The sequence below is a fragment of the Polypterus senegalus genome, chromosome 17, assembly GCF_016835505.1.
Source record: "Polypterus senegalus isolate Bchr_013 chromosome 17, ASM1683550v1, whole genome shotgun sequence".
Lineage (NCBI taxonomy): Eukaryota > Metazoa > Chordata > Cladistia > Polypteriformes > Polypteridae > Polypterus > Polypterus senegalus.
The window spans coordinates 70,749,726-70,770,826 of record NC_053170.1 but is presented as its reverse complement, the minus strand read 5'-3'; the positions used below and the strand labels follow the sequence as shown (position 1 = coordinate 70,770,826).

The window sequence follows — 21,101 nt, the reverse complement described above, 5'->3', positions numbered from 1 at the left end:
TAAGTTCCACGGTAATTAGCAAGTAGCAAAGAAGGTCGAATTGTGCAGTCTGAAAGCCTGGAAGCCTTTAGTCACAAGCTAGAACATCAGGGTTGTGCATAAAATTCTGCAGTCTCTGAAACCTGTCTAGCAGATATAGGGCAAATAAAGGAGGAAAAGGCTGGTTATACCTTCTTCTGGAAAGGAATGATAGATGCTGAACCCAGGATCCATGTTGGGTTTTAAATTAAGTGCTTTATTTATTTATTAATTTATTAGCCACATCTATGAACTTCCTAATTGAGTACTCCTTCTCATCAAGTGTGTGGATCATAGCCTTATCATTACAACCAAATTCTTTTGCTAGAAGAACAAATTAAATGCATTTTGTAAACACCACTACTTTGTGAAATGACATTTTATTGAGTATGTTATTGTTTGAGTTAGGGATCATCACAAGGTGAGAATTACAAGAGCCATAACTTGGACAGACTACTGCTAGACACATCTTTATGTGTTCACTCCATAATGTCAATCACGCTTATAAAAAGGAGGAAAAGACAGAAACTCAAAAGCCTATTTGAAATTGCCACTTAGAGGCTTTTCCAGTGCTTGATTTGGGAAAGTCTCCTCATAAAATATCCAGATGAAATTAAAGAACACTGGGGTAGGCTTAAATTCACTATCTGATACTGACAGAAATATTCTTGAGTACAGGTCTATAAAACTAAGGTTTGATTAAAACAACTGGAAAAAACGAGGAAACAGAACAACTCATCTCCAAAAAGTGGAAAGCCTTCTCTACATTGCAGAATAATTTTTATTGTAAAGCTCAGGGTAAAGGAGACGAACTCTCGGTAGACTGAGAGATCTTTGGAAATTCACTGGCAATCAAACTCTAGGGCAGGGGTTCTCAACATCGGTCCTGGGGACCCCCTGTCGCTGCAGGTTTTTGTTCCAACCAGCTTCTGTTTTTAATTGAACTCCTGGGCTAATTAACTGAACTGATATTTCCCAAATTCTGTGTTTAATGAACAATATATTAATTAGAAAACTATGTATGCTAAAATATATATATATATTAAAATGTACCAAGCAGTTATATAGGAATAATGTATTTTTTTTTCTTTTTAACAATATTTTCATCTTAATTTTTAATTCTACTTTTCTAGGTGTTCTAATTGTTTAATTAATCCATTATTTACTAATTAGTGGGTCAGACTCTAAAGTAGCTGCAGCCTTTGATTATTCAGTGTTGTTTGCCTGGGTGTCTGCTCTGCTCGTTTTATGTTGTCACTATTAAGATACAATGAAGGGGGAAAAACTGCACAGAGAAAGGGCAAAATATAATGAAATCAACAAAAGAGAGTTAAGCATTTAAATCTATAGCAAAAGCAGAAATATTTATAAATGTCTTATAAATGTAAAAATCATGCTGCTATGCTTTTCTGAATGTTGAATATAAGAAAAAAAAAAAAACCAGCTAATTAAATGAGATCAGTGCTATCAGGTGTTGTCACTGATTAGGAATCTGGTTGGAACAAAAACCTGCAGCCACAGGGGGTCCCCAGGACCGACATTGAGAACCCCTGCTCTAGGGCAATAGAATTTTTTTCAGTACTATTAAAATATTCTACAGACCAAGATACTGTTTGATAAACTCCCTACATGCAAAGGATATAAAAGATTGTTAAAATTTCAATTATTGATAGACAGAAGGAGCACTTTTATGAACTTCTCAACCACATTAGCACTGCTGAACCTGAGGTTGTTGGATAAATGCCCGAGAGTCCCATAAAAGAAGACATGCGGGAACATCTAAATGTAATGGTGTTGCAGGATGCTATTAAGAGTCTAAAAAACAAGAAAACCAATGGTTCTGATGGAATCCTAGAAGAGATTTTAAAAAAGGGTAGATTAGTGCTCCTGCACTACAGACACACCCCAATCTTGAAGTTCTGGCAAAAGGAACTACTACCCTAAGAACTCAGGAATGATGTTCTACTATATCCTAGAGGAGAGACAAGGCAGATTGTGGTACAGGTACTGTATGTCCCTTCTGTTAATGACAGGCATAAAGCTTGTTTGTATCCTTGCTAGTTTATTTCTTCTGCTGTCTGAAGAGATACTTCCTGAATTGCAGTGTGATTATCGACCACCGAGAGAGTACTACCTTACTGCATGCCAATGAAAGGAAAAATTATTGAGAACATATAAAAACATAGCGGCACGGTGGCGCAGTTGTAGCGCTGCTGCCTCGCAGTAAGGAGGCCCGGGTTCGCTTCCCGGGTCCTCCCTGTGTGGAGTTTGCATGTTCTCCCTGTGTCTGCGTGGGTTTCCTCCGGGCACTCCAGTTTCCTCCCACAATCCAAAGACATGCAGGTTAGGTGGATTGGCGATTCTAAATTGGCCCTAGTGTGTGCTTGGTGTATGGGTGTGTTTGTTTGTGTCCTGCGGTGGATTGGCACCCTGCCTGGGATTGGTTCCTGCCTTGTGCCCTGTGTTGGCTGGGATTGGCTCCAGCAGACCCCTGTGACCCTGTATTCGGATTCAACGGGTTAGAAAATGGATGGATATAAAAACATTGTAAATGGTCTTTATAGACCTAACGAAGGCATTTACTACAGTTGATTGCTAAATTCTTTGGCAGATGCTGTCAAGGTGTGGCTGTCATGACAAATATATATAGATACTGAGGCTACTGTATGATTGAATTTTACTCATGGTCCTTATTATCAGTGGTACTGAATTAGAACTTTTCACTGTTGAGATGGGGTCAAAAAAGGTTATTTTATTACACCTTTATTTATTATTTATTACAAGAGCTTATGCAAAGGTCTTAGAACTATGCTTTTCAATATCAAAAAAAAACTTACATTTTTTAGGACAGTTATTCTTCCAACAAAACCACATTAAGCTGTATTATGAACAATATATTCACCCATGAAGTCCAACTCTCCAGAAATCTTTTTATCTTTGAAAAAATGCAGAAAAGCATTTGATATGATTGAATGGGATTACCTATTAACCACTTTGTATAAATTTTGGGTTTGACCCTAACATATGTGCGTGGATCAAATTACTGTATACCAGTCCAGAAGCTACAGTTTGTATTAGCAACTCTATCACAGACTACTTCAAACCAGAATGCGGTACCCCCTTGTCACTGCTGCTATTGGCATTCACCATTGAGCCATTGGCTGGTCACTTTCTAAATGCATCAGAGATAAAAGAGAGTTTCAGAGAAGGACTTGAACAGAAAATATCATTATATGCAGAAGATATGGTACTGTATATATCAGACCCACAAAATTCAGTGCCTGCAGCCCTAACTGTACTAGCAGAATTTCAAAAGATATCTGGACTCAATATTAATTTGAACAAAAGTGTGCTTTTTCCAGTGAACTCTCTCGCAAACAGAATCAGATTGGACACTTTCCCTTGTATCATTACAGATCAGTTTAAATACCTAGGCGTAAACATCGCAAGCATTTTTTCAACAGAATTTTGCTTTTGGATGGACAAAATTAAACAAGACGTGCATATATGGTCTACGCTCAATCTTACTTTAGCAGGGAGAATTAACACTATCAAGATAAATATCCTCCCTAAGTTTCTGTTTCTATTTCAAAACATATACATTAACAAATAATTTTTTAAGAAATTAGATACAATCATAACCTCATTTATTTGGAATCTGAAATATCCACGCATCCAAAGGTCAACCCTACAATGACCTAAATCAGAAGGTGGCATGGCTCTACCTAACTTTCAATTTTATTGCTGGGCAGCAAAAATGCAAGCTATAAAAACCTGGAACTTGACACAAATAGATGAACATACACTAGCTTGGTCTGCAATAGAAATGAAATCCTGCAGTACTTATTTATATGCCTTGCTTTGTACACCAGTAAATACAAGGTATTGTCAATATACTAACATCCCAAATGTCCTTCTTTCACTCAGAATTTGGAACCAATGTAGGAAGCACTTCAAGATAGGGAATATTTTATCTGTGTCACCTCTACACAATAACAATCTTTTTCTACACTCTCAAACTTAAAAAGTTTTTAATGTTTGGAAAATGTATTGGATTAATTATTTAGAGATTTGTATATAAATAATGTCTTTGCATCCTATGAACAATTACACTATAACTTTAGTTTCCCATCAACACAATTTTCCACTATCTCCAAATTTGAAACTTTGCTAAACAAAATCTGTCCAATTTTCCTCACCTCTATTCTAGAAGAGATACTGATCAGTCTTGAAGACTCAGACAGCTTTTCTATAATATATAAAACCATTTTAATGTCCCTTCATTTTAAAGATCCCAAAGAACAGAAAAGGTGTGGAAGGCAGCCATGCACAGAAATCACTCTAGCTCTATATGCGCACAGCATTCAATTATTCAACTTTTATCTCGTTTAAAATTGTCCAAAATGTTTCCAGGGCAAGATCCAACCTGCAAATGTTGCAATTGAGTTCCAGCTTCACTAGGCCACATGTTTTGAACATGTACCAAATTAACATCATTCTGGACAAAGATTTTTAAATGCCTATCAGACAGTCTTGATGTCACAGTCCCACCTAATCCATTAACAGCTGTGTTTGGTGGACTCCCAGATCGGATTAAGGTGGAGAAGGATAAATAAACTGTAATTGCCTTTACTTCACTATTAGCATGTAGACTTGTCTTGCTCAACTGATAGAATCTGATCTCACCTCCTTTAAGTCAGTGGGTAACTGACGTTATATATTATTTGAAAATGGGTTAAAGAATACAAACACTGGCCACTAGAGGATTACAATAAGACCAGGTAGTCTGAATTCTAGTCCTAGCTGCTTCATACTGATAGTAGAACCTGAATATAGCAAAACACAAGAGAGTCCATGCATCAACCAGCTAGCTGGCTGGTGGTGGAAATACTGTATAATGTTATGTGAGTTGTTTTCATAGCATCCACCAAGTTCCTCGATGCAGGCTGCACAACATACAAATGCCACATATTATCTCAACATCCCTATGCCTATTTTTAGCAGTGGTGTACTTATCTTATTTCAGTGAGAAACTACTTTATGATATAAAGAAAGGAAAGACACCTGACCTACCAATTAATCAGATCTTAATTCAAATGATTGCCTGCCATACAAAATGGAATAAACCATTTGCAATAAAGTCTTGGGATCATCCTTGTGCCTTTTAGTACCCTGATGAGACTAGACAAGGGGAACGTTTTAATTTGCAATAAATCAGTGTTCACATTATATTCAAAACACTAAAATGGAAAACTGCCTGTGGTGTTTCTAAAGAATCCTTGGCGACATAACAATTAGTATTTTTGAGAGATGCAGGCTGGGGTAGTCTGGATTTGAAAAAGAAAAAGGGTTATGGCATTAAATAATTTTCAGGAGTGAGTAGTAATGTAGTCAAGGGAAAGGTTAAAGCCAAAAATACCAGGGAAAACTTAAAAATACCCATTGTCAAAGTGAGAAAAATTAATACAAAAATTATATCTAAATACAGTGTTAAAGGTCTTAGCCCATGGAGGGATTCTGGCAGCCAGCTAGCAGCTGTGGAAGAAACATGTTGGTTATATCTGTAACCACATTGAACTAAATCTATAACCACATTTACTTTTTATCCCACTCCTAGGATGTTTAAACTGTTGTACTGTTATTTTTTACAGTCCACATCTAATAATGCTATCATGCAGAAATGGACATCATGTAAGCCACAATGGACACTACAACCATAAATAACAAGGCCATTAATATAAAACATTTCCCCAAAATAGTAGTGAAAGAAAAGTAGTTGAAAGAAAACAATAAAAACAAAATCTTGCCACTGAGACATAAAAAATCTAACATTATACATTTCTAACAAGCAAAAACAAGCAATATAAATATATAAAATTAATTTGCAACTCAGTAAAAAAAAGATTTTTAACATGCTATAGTCTTGTTCTCTTTAAAATGTTGACCAGAATCTAACACACCTTCACTCAGAAAAACCCAGACACATTTTTTCTTTTTTCTTCTTTAATTCCACTAGGCAGCATCAATGAATGGCTTACCAAAATTTGTGTTGACCTCACTCCTACATAACTGAGCATTTGAGAGACCAATGTATGCTTAGGTAAAAGTATCTAATTATGTGCCATTTAATATACCTTCATGTAGTGCTTACCAGAGTGTTTGTTTGAAGTCTTACTCTCTTTTTCTCTCATATATATATATTACCAAATATATAATTTAAAGAGCTTTTATTTTCATGGGAATTGTTACATATGCATTATTTTCACTTTTATTTAAAAAATTTTGTAAAAACAATACTGTACTTGTCCTCTGTTTCTGGCCCTGGGCATGGTTAAGTCTCCCTTCCAAGATTTTTTTTATTTATATTTTAAATGTAAGCATATCTAAATATATGTCACATTTTGTTTCGCTGGTTCGTGGATTTCTGCAGACAATGGGTCTTTTAATTTAAAGTACATGCTTCTTAAGTTTGTTTGCCCTGTTGATTTCATACAAGGGACACTATTGGCGGATGGCTTAGAAGCTACCCAATCAGAGCACGTATTACATATTAACTAAAACTCCTCAATGATATACGATATGCTTCCCGCGCGGTGCTTGATTGTTTGCAGTGTGAGCAGAGGGGCTGTTTGCACAGAGGCTGTTTGCCTAGAGGATACGGACGCTCCTCTACAAAATGCCGCTTTATCTCGGTGCTTCGGCATACTTAAAAGCACGTATTGATTTTTTGATTGTTTGCTTTTATCTCACTCTTTCTCTGACATTCTCTGCTCCTGACAGCGCTCCTTTGAAGAGAAGATATGTTTGCATTCTTTTAATTGTGAAAGAGAACTGTCATCTCTGTCTTGTCATGGAGAACAGTTTAAACTTTTGACTAAAGGGTGTTATTTCATGTATAGAGGGTTCTAATAATGTTAACAGTGTGGGAGAGTTTATAAGGGCTTAAAATATATAAAAATAACCATACAAACATATGGTTTCTACTTCACGGATTTTCATCTATCGTGGGGGGTTCCAGCAACGCAACCCCCGCGACCGAGGAGGGATTACTGTACATATATATACATATACATCCACACATATATACATATATACATATACATACATATGTATATATGTGTGTGTGTGTATATATATATATATATATATGCATATATATATTCACACACATATATATACATATATATGCATATACATATATACATATATATACACATATATATATATATATATATATATATATATATAATATCTACATATATATATATATATATTAGGGGTGGGACTCGAAAAATTAATTGAATTAATTAGAGGGTTTGTAATTAATTAATCTTGATTAATCGCATGTAATCACACAAGAAACTTTGTCCCAAAGCGCAAATGTTTTTTTTTAATTTAAAAGGGTTTTAGTGGGCGACAGAATCAAATAATAGACATGGACATGAATATTGTAAACTCAAGGTCTTTTAATTTCTGAAAAAAAAAATGCATTTAAACTGCATTTCAGTTCAAAACAGAAACAAAAATATCATCCCTGGCTAAAATTGGGCAGACTTAAAAATAAAGTGGTATTCTAAGTACTTTAAGTACATGTTCAGAATGGCATTGTCTTTAAATAATAATAACAAAAATTTCAACATAAAGTGCAGTTTTTCTTAAAAAAAATAGAAACATAAAAGGTAATTTGACCAGCTTCACCTTTAAACTCCGTGTAACCTTAGCCAAAAATATTTAGTACATTAGGCTAAAACAGTGTGATCATTGAACATTCTGTAATTAGATATAATTAAAATTACTAATTGTCACGGAAGTCCAATGATCCCCAGTAAGAGCCACAAAGTCCGCTTTCTGTATTGCATCTAAATTTGCTTGCTTTTCAGTGTCATAAAGCTGTTGAATTTTACTTGAAATAGTCTTTCGGCACGGCAGTTGGAAAGTTGGATAACCTGACGCTAACTGTAGCACATTTTCCAACCCCCTATCTTCCACCACTGTTAGTGGTCTACAGTCCAAAGCAATCCATTTTGCGAGAGAATTTGTAAGTTTGACCGATGTTGACTTACGAATTTTGGTCCTGAAGCCAGTCATTTCATCAGGTTTGGGCTGCCAACACCTTTTGTAGGTACTCGAACTCGTACTGGTAGTGCTAACATCATACATACATAGTTTCTGTGCCCGCTGTAACATGTTCTGCATTTAAATGATACCGTAAGGTTGAAGTGTGTCGGTGGTATGCGAATTCCTTTTTGCACAGTTTGCACAAAAGCACGCTTTTATCAAGGCTTCCGTTGTGTAGTCTTTCGAAATGAAATTTGCCTCCGATCAGTCCTAGCAACGCACTTTCTTCAGACTCTTCCATTTTTGTAGCTCTGATGTGTGCATCAATGTAATTGATGTACCAGGAAATCATGCATTGACAAAAGTTCCCATTTGCTTGGAATGCAAAGTGTGATTAAATGCATTATTTTTTTAGCGCGTTATGGAGCACATGCATCGAAGCTTCTGAGCTGTGCTTGTGCTAAGAAAAGGAAAGATTTTAAAAATAACTTAACATGATTGTCAATGTAACCTTTTGTAGGGTGTGTCCCAGAGACTTATTGTCATCGCAAAGCAGAGCCTTACTGAAAATTGGAGGAATTTGAATTGAAATGGGAGATCAGAGGGTGTAACGGGCATGCGAGGAATACAAACTCTCTCCCCTGAGCAACCGCCAGTAAAAATAGTTGCCTCAATTAGGTTCTTTTGCAGACACGTGACCTGAAGTCTCATGCCGTTACAAAGTCTCAGTGGCTGTAAAGTTTTTAGTAATATTATTGGTGTCCCAACCCTCAAAATTACATTATGCTCAGTAATGCCTGGAGGATTCAGAGTGTGGAGAAGCCCTAGAGACAGCGTGTGTATTAACTTATGGATTTTTCTGAGAGTATTTGGTGGCAGCATCACAAAGTTGCTTCCGCAAGACCGCGTTAGCTGCAGAGCTCAGCTCAGAGCGAAATGAAGTGAATGGAAGGGGAGATGCTGAGGTAACTTCCCCCCCGCCTTAACTGTCAATCTCCTCCACAAACACAGTCTCTTGAAATTTGCATAAGCACAGTCCTTCACCAGCAATTTTAACTTAGTTAGAAAGTGATGAAAACTCTTGTTTATACCCTGCGTCCTCTCATTAAACTTGTATCCCGCGAATATTGTGCTAGTCGTGGCATGACAAACGCCAGCGGCAGCCTGTCTATGAATTTAATTTAAGGAGCGTGTCTACAAACCTAATTTAAACTTACGGTTTACACCGTGCTTTGTTTCCGCAGTAGCTACACTTATGAATATGCTTGTATGTGTCACTCGCTTGATATTCTTTTTCTGCCTTCTCAATTGTGTAAAGCGTCTTTGTAGCTCTGCCTTGTTCTCTACCTAATGCGGTCACAGTCAGTTCACGTGATTACGTGAGAGGCATGATGATGCGAGACACAACTCCACCTCCCACGGCCATCGAGAAGCAGTCTATTACAGTATATGGGCGCCAAAATAGGTTCCAGTTATGACCATTACACGTAGAATTTTGAAATGAAACCTGCCCAACTTTTGTAAGTAAGCTGTAAGGAATGAGACTGCCAAATTTCAGCCTTCTACCTACACGGGAAGTTGGAGAATTAGTGATGAGTGTATGAGTCAGTGAGTGAGTGAGTGAATTAGTGAGGGCTTTGCCTTTTATTAGTACAGAAGATATACCCTTTGTGGTGCGAGTAGTTGTTGCTGGGGGTGCCAGAAACATTCGAGGAAGAAAAATGAAAAACATTATTTGTACAAAATCTTAATTTATCTATCCATGCCTAAATAATTAAATGGGCACGCTATTTCGTATCAGTGCAATACGCTGCTTGTTAAAACGGATGACTTCCGCTCTTCCGTGCACTTAGTGCTGCGTGGATATTATAAGCTATCGTATCTGTTCAAGTTCTATTTAAATTTTAAATATTAGTCATTTTTTTTTTAGTTGACAGAAAAATCTTTGGTAGGAATGTAAGTTAAATTTAGTCATTATTGCATAAATTTTTCTTCACCATAGAAATTTAAAGAATAAATTCAACTCACATTCCTACCAAAGATATTTCTGTTGACTAAATAGAACCTACTTATATCGAAATAGAACTTGAAAAAATATATTTTTTCAAATCTGATCATGCATTTTAGATTGACTTGACGCACACTACATCGAGCCCGCGTGCTATTTTGCTCTCGCCTGCCTGCCTCAATAAGTCACCGTTGCTTTGCTCTTACTTTTTTACTGTTCATTTAATCGTGGCTAGTCGCGTAAAAATTAGAAAATGGAAGGAGAATTACACTGTATGGCTTTACCAAAACAATTACTGATGCCGGATAAAGTATCCATTATTCATAAAGCTTCAATTGGTGATATGTTTTTCTGCGTTAACCTCATATTTTTTCATACTTCTTCTCAAACCAAGGGGGTGCGAGGGTAAAATGAATCGGGAAGCGCTGATCTATATCTATACTAATAAAAGGCAAAGCCCTCACTGACTGACTCACTCACTCACTGACTCATCACTAATTCTCCAACTTCCCGTGTAGGTAGAAGGCTGAAATTTGGCAGGCTCATTCCTTACAGCTTACTTACAAAAGTTGGTCAGGTTTCATTTAGAAATTCTACGCGTAATGGTCATAACTAGAAGCTATTTTTCTCCATTTACTGTAATGGAGTTGAGCTTGAAAGTCGTGGGGGCGGAGTTTCGTGTGACATCATCACGCCTCCCACATAAGCATGCAGTACGTAGAAAACCAGGAAGAGCTCCAAAAACCGTTGAAGAAAACATACATTATATAATTAAGAAGGCAGCGAAACAATTAGAAACGAGTGAGTGACATATAAAAAATAAACTGCTCAAAAAAATTAAAGGAACACTTTGAAAACACATCAGATCTCAATGGGAAAAAGAAATCCTCCTGGATATCTATACTGATATAGACTGGGTAATGTGTTAGGAACGAAAGGATGCTACATCGTTTGATGGAAATGAAAATGATCAACCTACAGAGCCCTGAATTCAAAGACGCCCCAAAAATCAGAGTGAAAAAATGATGTGGCAGGCTAGTCCATTTTGCCAAAATTTAATTGCAGCAACTCAAAATTGTACGCAGCACTTTGTATGGCCCCTGTGTTCTTGTATACATGCCTGACAACATCGGTGCATGCTTCTAATGAGATGACAGATGGTGTTGTGGGGGATCTCCTCCCAGATCTGGACCAGGGCATCACTGAGCTCCTGGACAGTCTGAGGTGCAACCTGGTGGCATTGGATGGACCAAAACATAATGTCCCAGAGGTGTTCTATTGGATTTAGGTCAGGAAAGTGTGGTGGCCAGTCAATGGTATCAATTCCTTCATCCTCCAGGAACTGCCTGCATACTCTCACCACATGAGGCCAGGAATTGTCGTGCACCAGGAGCCACTGTACCAGCATAGGGTCTAACAATGGGTCCAAGGATTTCCTCCTGATACCTAATGGCAGCCAAGGTGCCTTTGTCAAGCCTGTAGCGGTCTGTGTGACCCTCCATGGATATGCCTCCCCAGACAATCATTAACCCACCACCAAACTGCTCATGCTGAATGATGTTACAGGCAGCATAATGTTCTCCATGGCTTCTCCAGACCCTTTCACTTCAGTCACGTGCTCAGGGTGAACCTGCTCTCATCTGTAAAAAGCACAGGGCACCAGTGGTGCATCTGCCAATTCTGGTATTCTATGGTGAATGCCAATCAAGCTGCATGCTGCTGGGCAGTGAGCTCAGGGCCCATTAGGGGACATGGGGCCCTTGGGTCACCCTCATGAAGTCTTTCTGGTTGTTTGGTCAGAGACATTCACACCAGTGGCCTGCTGGAGGTCATTTTGTAGGGCTCTGGCAGTGCTCATCCTGTTCCTCCTTGCCCAAAGGAGCAGATACTGGTCCTGCTGATGGGTTATGGACCTTCTATGGCCCTCTCCAGCTCTCTTAGAGTAACTGCTTGTCTCCTAGAATCTCCTCCATGCCCTTGAGACTGTGCAGGGAGACACAGCAAACCTTCTGGCAATGACACGTATTGATGTGCCATCCTGGAGAAGTTGGACTACCTGTGCAACCTCTGTAGGGTCCAGGTATCGCCTCATGCTACCAGTAGTGACACTGACTGTAGCCAAATTCAAAACTAGTGAAGAAACAGTCTGAAAAGATGAGGAGGGAAAATGTCAGTGGCCTCCACCTGTTAAACCATTCCTGTTTTGGGGGTCATCTCATTGTTGCCTCTCTAGTGCATCTGTTGTTAATTTCATTAACACCACAGCAGCTGAAACTGATTAACAACCCCCTCTGCTACTTAACTGACCAGATTAATATCCCATAAGTTTCATTGACTTTATGCTATACTCTGATTAAAAAGTGTTCCTTTAATTCTTTTGAGCAGTATACAGTGGTGTGAAAAACTATTTGCCCCCTTCCTGATTTCTTATTCTTTTGCATGTTTGTCACACAAAATGTTTCTGATCATCAGACACATTTAACCATTAGTCAAATATAACACAAGTGAACACAAAATGCAGTTTTTAAATGATAGTTTTTATTATTTAGGGAGAAAAAAAATCCAAACCTACATGGCCCTGTGTGAAAAAGTAATTGCCCCTTGTTAAAAATAACCTAACTGTGGTGTATCACACCTGAGTTCAATTTCCGTAGCCACCCCCAGGCCTGATTACTGCCACACCTGTTTCAATCAAGAAATCACTTAAATAGGAGCTGCCTGACACAGAGAAGTAGACCAAAAGCACCTCAAAAGCTAGATATCATGCCAAGATCCAAAGAAATTCAGGAACAAATAAGAACAGAAGTAATTGAGATCTATCAGTCTGGTAAAGGTTATAAAGCCATTTCTAAAGCTTTTGGACTCCAGCGAACTACAGTGACAGCCATTATCCACAAATGGCAAAAACATGGAACAGTGGTGAACCTTCCCAGGAGTGGCCAGCCGACCAAAATTACCCGGCGCAGAGGCGATTCATCCGAGAGGTCACAAAGACCCCAGGACAACGTCTAAAGAACTGCAGGCCTCACTTGCCTCAATTAAGGTCAGTGTTCACGACTCCACCATAAGAAAGAGACTGGGCAAAAACAGCCTGCATGGCAGATTTCCAAGACGCAAACCACTGTTAAGCAAAAGAACATTAGGGCTCGTCTCAATTTTGCTAAGAAACATCTCAATGATTGCCAAGACTTTTGGGAAAATACCTTGTGGACTGATGAGACAAAAGTTGAACTTTTTGGAAGGCAAATGTCCCGTTACATCTGGCGTAAAAGGAACACAGCATTTCAGAAAAGAACATCATACCAACAGTAAAATATGGTGGTGGTAGTGTGATGGTCTGGGGTTGTTTTGCTGCTTCAGGACCTGGAAGGCTTGCTGTGATAGATGGAACCATGAATTCTACTGTCTACCAAAAATCCTGAAGGAGAATGTCCGGCCATCTGTTCGTCAACTCAAGCTGAAGCGATCTTGGGTGCTGCAACAGGACAATGACCCAAAACACACCAGCAAATCCACCTCTGAATGGCTGAAGAAAAACAAAATGAAGACTTTGGAGTGGCCTAGTCAAAGTCCTGACCTGAATCCAATTGAGATGCTATGGCATGACCTTAAAAAGGCGGTTCATGCTAGAAATCCCTCAAATAAAGCTGAATTACAACAATTCTGCAAAGATGAGTGGGCCAAAATTCCTCCAGCGCTGTAAAAGACTCATTGCAAGTTATCGCAAACGCTTGATTCCAGTTATTGCTGCTAAGGGTGGCCTAACCAGTTATTAGGTTCAGGGGGCAATTACTTTTTCACACAGGGCCATGTAGGTTTGGATTTTTTCTCCCTAAATAATAAAAACCATCATTTAAAAACTGCATTTTGTGTTTACTTGTGTTATATTTGACTAATGGTTAAATGTGTTTGATGATCAGAAACATTTTGTGTGACAAACATGCAAAAGAATAAGAAATCAGGAAGGGGGCAAATAGTTTTTCACACCACTGTATATACATAGGGTGGCCCACGAAAAAGTAGCCCGCCTCCCTGGCGAAAAAAGGCACCCTTCCTTAAAGAAAGAACTTGAAATGCAAAAATCTTTACTCACTCTTTACAGAAAGTGCTGAAAATGATTCTTTGTGGAATGGAATACGTCGCTCAGCTTGTACTCACACGTTTGCATTATGTCTACACAGCTTTCGTGATGAGGGTAGTCAATCGGCGCGCCACTCTGGCAGGAAGGCGGGTTACTTTTTCGTAGGCCAGTATATATATATATATATATATATATATACAGTGCATCCAGAAAGTATTCACAGCACATCACTTTTTCCACATTTTGTTATGTTACAGCCTTATTCCAAAATTGATTAAATTCATTTTTTTCCTCAGAATTCTACACACAACACCCCATAATGACAACATGAAAAAAGTTTACTTGAGGTTTTTGGTAATTTATTACAAATAAAAAAACTAAGAAATCATATGTACATAAGTATTCTCAGCCTTTTCCATGAAGCTCAAAATTGAGCTCAGGTGCATCCTGTTTCCCCTGATCATCCTTGAGATGTTTCTGCAGCTTAACTGGAGTCCACCTGTGGTAAATTCAGTTGATTGGACATGATTTGGGAAGGCACACACCTGTCTATATAAGGTCCCACAGTTGACAGTTCATGTCAGAGCACAAACCGAGCATGAAGTCAAAGGAATTGTCTGTAGACCTCCGAGACAGGATTGTCTCGAGGCATAAATCTGGGGAAGGTTTCAGAAAAAGTTCTGCTGCTTTGAAGGTCCCAATGAGCACAGTGGCCTCCATCATCCGTAAGTGGAAGAATTTCAAAACCACCAAGACTCTTCCTAGAGCTGGTTGGCCATCTAAACTGAGCGATTGGGGGAGAAGTACCTTTGTCAGGGAGGTGACCAAGAACCCATTGGTCACTCTGTCAGAGCTCCAGAGGTCCTCTGTGGAGAGCGGTGAACCTTTCAGAAGGACAACCATCTCTGCAGCAATCCACCAATCAGGCCTGTATGGTAGAGTGGCCAGACGGAAGCCACTCCTTAGTAAAAGGCACATGGCAGCCCGCCTGGAGTTTGCCAAAAGGCACCTGAAGGACTCTCAGACCATGAGAAACAAAATTCTCTGGTCTGATGAGACAAAGATTGAACTCTTTGGTGTGAATGCCGGGCGTCACGTTTGGAGGGAACCAGGCACCGCTCACCACCAGGCCAATACCATCCTTATAGTGAAGCATGGTGGTGGAGGCATCATTCTGTGGGGATGTTTTTTAGCGGCAGGAACTGGGAGACTAGTCAGGATAAAGGGAAAAATGACTGCAGCAATGTATAGAGACATCCTGGATGAAAATCTGCTCCAGAGCGCTCTTGACCTCAGACTGGGGCGACGGTTCATCTTTCAGCAGGACAACGACCCTAAGCACACAGCCAAGATATCAAAGGAGTGGCTTCAGGATAACTCTGTGAATGTCCTTGAGTGGCTCAGCCAGAGCCCAGAGTTGAATCCAAATGAACATCTCTGGAGAGATCTTAAAATGGCTGTGCACCAACGCTTCCCATCCAACCTGATGGAGCTTGAGAAGTGCTGCAAAGACGAATGGGCGAAATTGGCCAAGGATAGGTGTGCCAAGCTTGTGGCATCATATTCAAAAAACTTTGAGGCTGGAATTGCTCCCAAAGGTGCATCGACAAAGTATTGAGCAAAGGCTGTAAATACTTATGTACATGTGATTTCTCAGTTTTTTTATTTTTAAAAAATTTGCAAAAACCTCAAGTAAACTTTTTTCACGTCATTATGGGGTGTTGTGTGTAGAATTCTGAGGAAAAAAATGAATTTAATCCATTTTGGAATAAGACTGTAACATAAAATGTGGAAAAAGTGATGTGCTGTGAATACTTTCCGGATGCACTATATATATATATATATATATATATATATATATATATATATATATATATATATATATATATATATGAGGTGTGATCAAAAAGTACTGCGAATGTTGATGCAGAGCACCATCCAAGAGCAATGTAAAACAATTCAATGCAGGTTCTCACATGTCCATCCTAGAGCCTAGTTTGTGAAAAGTTTCATCTTGTTTCATACTGTCAGATGTCTGTGAGCCACTGTTAAGTTCAAGTGTGTTTTTCAAGTTTGTTGTAAATAATGGATATTGAGCAATGTATTAACATGAAATTTTGTTTCAAATCGCAAAAAGCTCAGAAAAACCCATCTAATGTTAAAATTTGGTTTAGGGTGACACTGTACCGACAATTATGACTGTTTACAAGTGGTTTGATCAATTACGTAATGGATCTGACTCGGTTGAAGACGAGAAAAGATCAGGACGTCCTTATGTTGAAATGGTTTCATTCCTCATCATGACCATGCTCTTTGTCACACATCCCTTCTAGTATAACAATTTCTGTCGAATAAAAACATTTTACTCTGTTCGCATCCACCTTATTCACCAGATATAGCAACGTGCGACTTCTGGCTGTTCCCTAAATTGAAAATGACAAAGAAAGTCAAACGATATCAATCCATTGATGACATCCAGGCAGCCACGACAGCCCAACTAAAGACACTCATGAAAGAAAACTTTCAGAACTGCTTCACAAAGTGCATTCGAAGTGCAGGAGAGTATTTTGAGGGTGACTAGTGGTTGTAAATCTTTTACTGCAATAAAACGTTTCTTTTTTAAAACGTTCACCGTATTTTTTGATCACGCCTCATCCTTCTATATGAAAGCGGTCGGGATTGTCCTTCCGTCCCGTGAGTGCTACGCAGGCGTGGAGTTTCACACACGCCCCGTCCATTTTGCAATGCACGATGGGATTTGTAGTTTCATTTTTCCAGGTAAAAGATGATTTTCTACTCCAGACTGTGCGATATCTTCTTCTTCTTTCTTACTATATAAAAGCGGTTGGGATTGTCCTTCCGTCCCATGAGTCGAAAGCGTAGTGGTATTCCGCTTATCACAGACTTACTACTTGCAGCTTGCGGTACGAAGCGAAATGATGTGAGCAGAGTTCTGGTGCTCCCATCGTTCCCTTGCTTTTGTGCGGGATGCGCTGGAAAAATAGACAAAATTATGTCTCTGGAAATAATTAATGTTGATGGAGTACAAATGCCTCACCGCGTAGTAAATATCAGGGGGGTTCAAAACCTAAATATAGAAAAAAAGTTTGAATTTCATCACAAAAATAACAGAAACTACGAGTATTAAAGTAATACCGCTCAAATGCAATATAACCAAATTAATGAGTTTGTATAAAATATCAAATTGATCTACATATTGAATTGCCTTAAGAAGTAGTCAACTTAAAAGTCAGTCGCCTTAAAAGGCGGGTCAGCCTAGTATAAATATACAGTGTATATTGCATTCTGCTGATAGTGTAGCTATTGGTTTTCACAATGACTGATGAGAAAGACCAAGAAAAAATAAAGAATAAGAAGAATAAAATAAGAAGCCACAACATTACAGATGTGAATTACAGAAATTCATTTGGATTTCTCCTTTCTTAAATCACTTTACTACCTACATTCAAATTTTATGCAATTCTATACTATTTGGTAAAAATCAAAAGGGACAGTACACATGTAATTCTTGGCTTATGAGGAATACTAAGTATAAAGAATGTGCAAGTCAATCTTTTCTAATAATAACCTGATCAAAATTCCCTTTACACATTTTTGAATAATTTACTGCTTTAATCAGTAAAGCATTTCTTCTTTAAATGTTTACTCAATCAGAACTGAATCAGCAAAATGTAAAACTGTAATGGATGTGAACAGGGATATTGTCTTCTGATTGGCTCTGAAACACTTAAGATTTTTCTAATTTGCTGTATTCTTCTTCTTTTTAGTTTTTATATTGGGAGAGTAATTTCACACAAAAACGATAACAAGGACTCTTAAAATGAGACTTCGTTTATTACCAAAGCTCTGAAGAATGTATACCTGTGGAGATGATAGATGGTTTCATGCCGCTCTGTAATGTCTGTGTGAGGTTTGGTTTACTTTTAAGACCCATTCACTGTCATTCATTATATGATAATGTTTAAAATGCTTCCTTGGACTTCAAAACTATTGGTTTAAAAGGTTTCTCTCCAGGGTATATTTGAAAAATTCCAAATCTTTATTTTAATGTTGAAATTTATGGAGTATGCATTTATCTTTGAGAAAGGATTATTAAATAAACTTATTTTCTCTCTCTTCTGTGGAGGTGCATTCTCTTCTTCTTAGTCCATACAAACAGAAACATTTTGTAGGCCAGTTTGAATACAGGAGTAATCACTTCATTAGTACAGAAAAGTGTTTTCCTCATTAGATCTTTCAAAATCTACATTGTTGATTTGCCTTACAATTGCATAGTAGATGAATGATCCAATTGATTTTACTGTTTCTATGTACTATTATCTGCATTCAATTGCATTAATCTTTCTAGAACTGTGCTAATATTAAAAGATGGTATATAAAATAATTATTAATGGAAAGACATGTTGTCTCCAGGATTATAGCGGTCACATCTCATGGAACTAAGAGTCCATAAATGAAACACAGTTACAAAACATGACATGCCTTTTTGTTTAAAAATATTCCACCTCAAGCTAAAATGGTGCTATCTCAACATGTATCAAAAGAAAATATTTATATAAAAACTGCATATTTATTTTAAAGAAACATCACAGCAAAGTATGAGACTGTCTATTAACTCAACTTAAGATATGTATTGGTTACAGCTTAAGTATGGAAATAAGTGATCCCATTAACCCCTTAACAATGACGACAACAACAATAAAAAGCAAAACATACTATTAATTATGAAAACACTTTGATCTTCAAGAGATTGTTGTAAACTTGTTTTAAACTCATTTTCCTCACCTGTTTGACAAGCCAGGTCCACATCCTTTTCAAAATCTGTCTATAAAAAAGCATCAGAAAAAGTTAAAATAGAATAAAACAGTAAAACATAAAGCTGTTCAGCATTTTATTTTATTCCGTAAACACCAATAAATTACCTTTATGCATTTCTTTTTTTAAATAAGCTTGTTAAAACATTTTATGACATTTTAAAATACCTATATCCTTGAGCGAGAGAGAGAAAAGATTTCCAAGTTATAAAGTATAGTTACAAATTTAGAATTATATACCCATCCATTCACTTTTATTTTTAATCCAGTGCAATAGACTGTATTTTTCCATGTTTTCTTTTTTTAATGATGTTTATTTGCAAAAAAAGTGTTCCAGTTTTCATATAATTTGTTTTACAATGAATCTGGTTATATGTATTAACCTTAATTCCTTGTAACAATGCCATATTTAACTGTCCATACGTTTAATGTACAGCACCTGAATTACACATTAAAATGTGATTCAAAGATACAATATTCATATTCAGATTTATCTTAGAAAAAAATCAAGTCTTAGCTATAACAAAATGATTATTTTTACGATATAAAGCCCTGAAAGGCATCTGTAATTCTCTTAAAAATCTCTATATACAGTAATTTCAGTAAATGACTTGTCAACTTGTTGCTACTGACATGCACTTAAGTGATAGTCCAAAAAAAGATAATTCATTCTCAAATGGTTTGGATGGCTGGCTGGATGGATGGATAGACATAACTGACTAAGAGTTAGTTCAAAGCAGGAAGTGTTATTAGTATGGTATACTGAGACGTATCCTGGCTGAGATGTCTGCAACTCATCCCTATGAAATCAATCCAAATCAGCTGGTTTTTTTTCTTTTAATTGTTTATGAATTATAATCAAATTGATTCACAATCAAATTGATTTGTTTCCAGCACAGTAATATTCTCAGAATCTTGCAGAAAGCGTTGTTGCAATTCAAGAGAAAAAAGTTTTAAATGATTCACCACATCCCAAATACATCCACTGATAGTGATTAATGAGAAGACTAGCATTTAAAGATGAAGTTGAAAGTGTCTCTGAAACAAACATGCAATGGTTTTGTTCTCTGCTCAACCTTCTCTCTTGGGTGTTCTTGGACTCATCAGCCAGATATAACGGGTAATCGCTCACCAGACCAGGTGTTAGCGCCGTACTTTAACTTTCTCCTCTTTTAAGTCCCACCCCTGGATGATGTCACTTTGGGTTCCCAGAATACCACCTGCTTACATCATTTGCTGCTATTTCATTATATAAATGTCCACCATTATTACTTTGATCGGTTCTGTTTTGGACTCAAGTCTGTAAAGACCAAGCTAATATTTCGACAACCTTCACTAAATGGGGTCAGTCCCCAAACCTTTGACATTATATATATATATATTGTGGTACCTGTGGTGGGTTGGCACCCTGCCCAGGGTTGGTTCCTGCCTTGTGCCCTGTGTTGGCTGGGATTGGCTCCAGCAGACCCCCGTGACCCTGTATTCGGATTCAGCGGGCTAGAAAATGGATGGATGGATGGATATATATATATATATATATATATATATATATATATATATATATATATATATATATATATATATATATATATATATATATTGTGGTACCTGTGGTGGGTTGACACCCTGCCCAGGATTGGTTCCTGCCTTGTGCCCTGTGTTGGCTGGGATTGGCTCCAGCGGACCCCCGTGACCCTATTCAGATTCAGCGGATTAGACAATGGATGGATGGATGGATATTGTGGTACATGGCCGTAAATCCCGGCCACTACCCAAGACCGCCAGATGGAGCCCTTCTTGCAGCATAGAGGTGCCCCGAATGCCAGCAGGGAATTATGGACAATGGACTTTTAATGCACAGCCCTGCTGGATACCATGGGGGCCGCCAGGAGTCGCTGCAGGGAGGCCCAGAGACTATTTGCCTTATGACCCAGGAAGTACGTCATAGTCACGTGGACAAATGGAACGATGTGCTTCCTGGGTGAAGAAAAGAAGGATTTTTATCTGACCTGGAAGTGTTCCAGGTCATATGGACAGAGAGGGTGAAACACTTCCGGGTCAAGGAGTATAAAGGACTATGGGAAATCCCCGACGGACGAGC

At 38.0% G+C, this 21,101-nt stretch overlaps 1 protein-coding gene across 10 annotated transcripts in view; it reads right to left on the bottom strand.

Annotated features, from left to right (window-relative positions):
- Positions 1-21,101, bottom strand: part of adgrb2 (adhesion G protein-coupled receptor B2) — a 1,037,854-nt gene that overhangs the window by 30,947 nt on the left and 985,806 nt on the right. For all 10 annotated transcript variants that reach the window (XM_039740905.1, XM_039740908.1, XM_039740904.1 and 7 more), the window contains one exon: positions 18,972-19,011. In XM_039740905.1, coding sequence (XP_039596839.1) covers positions 18,972-19,011 — 40 coding nt within the window. The remainder of the gene's footprint in view (positions 1-18,971; positions 19,012-21,101) is intronic.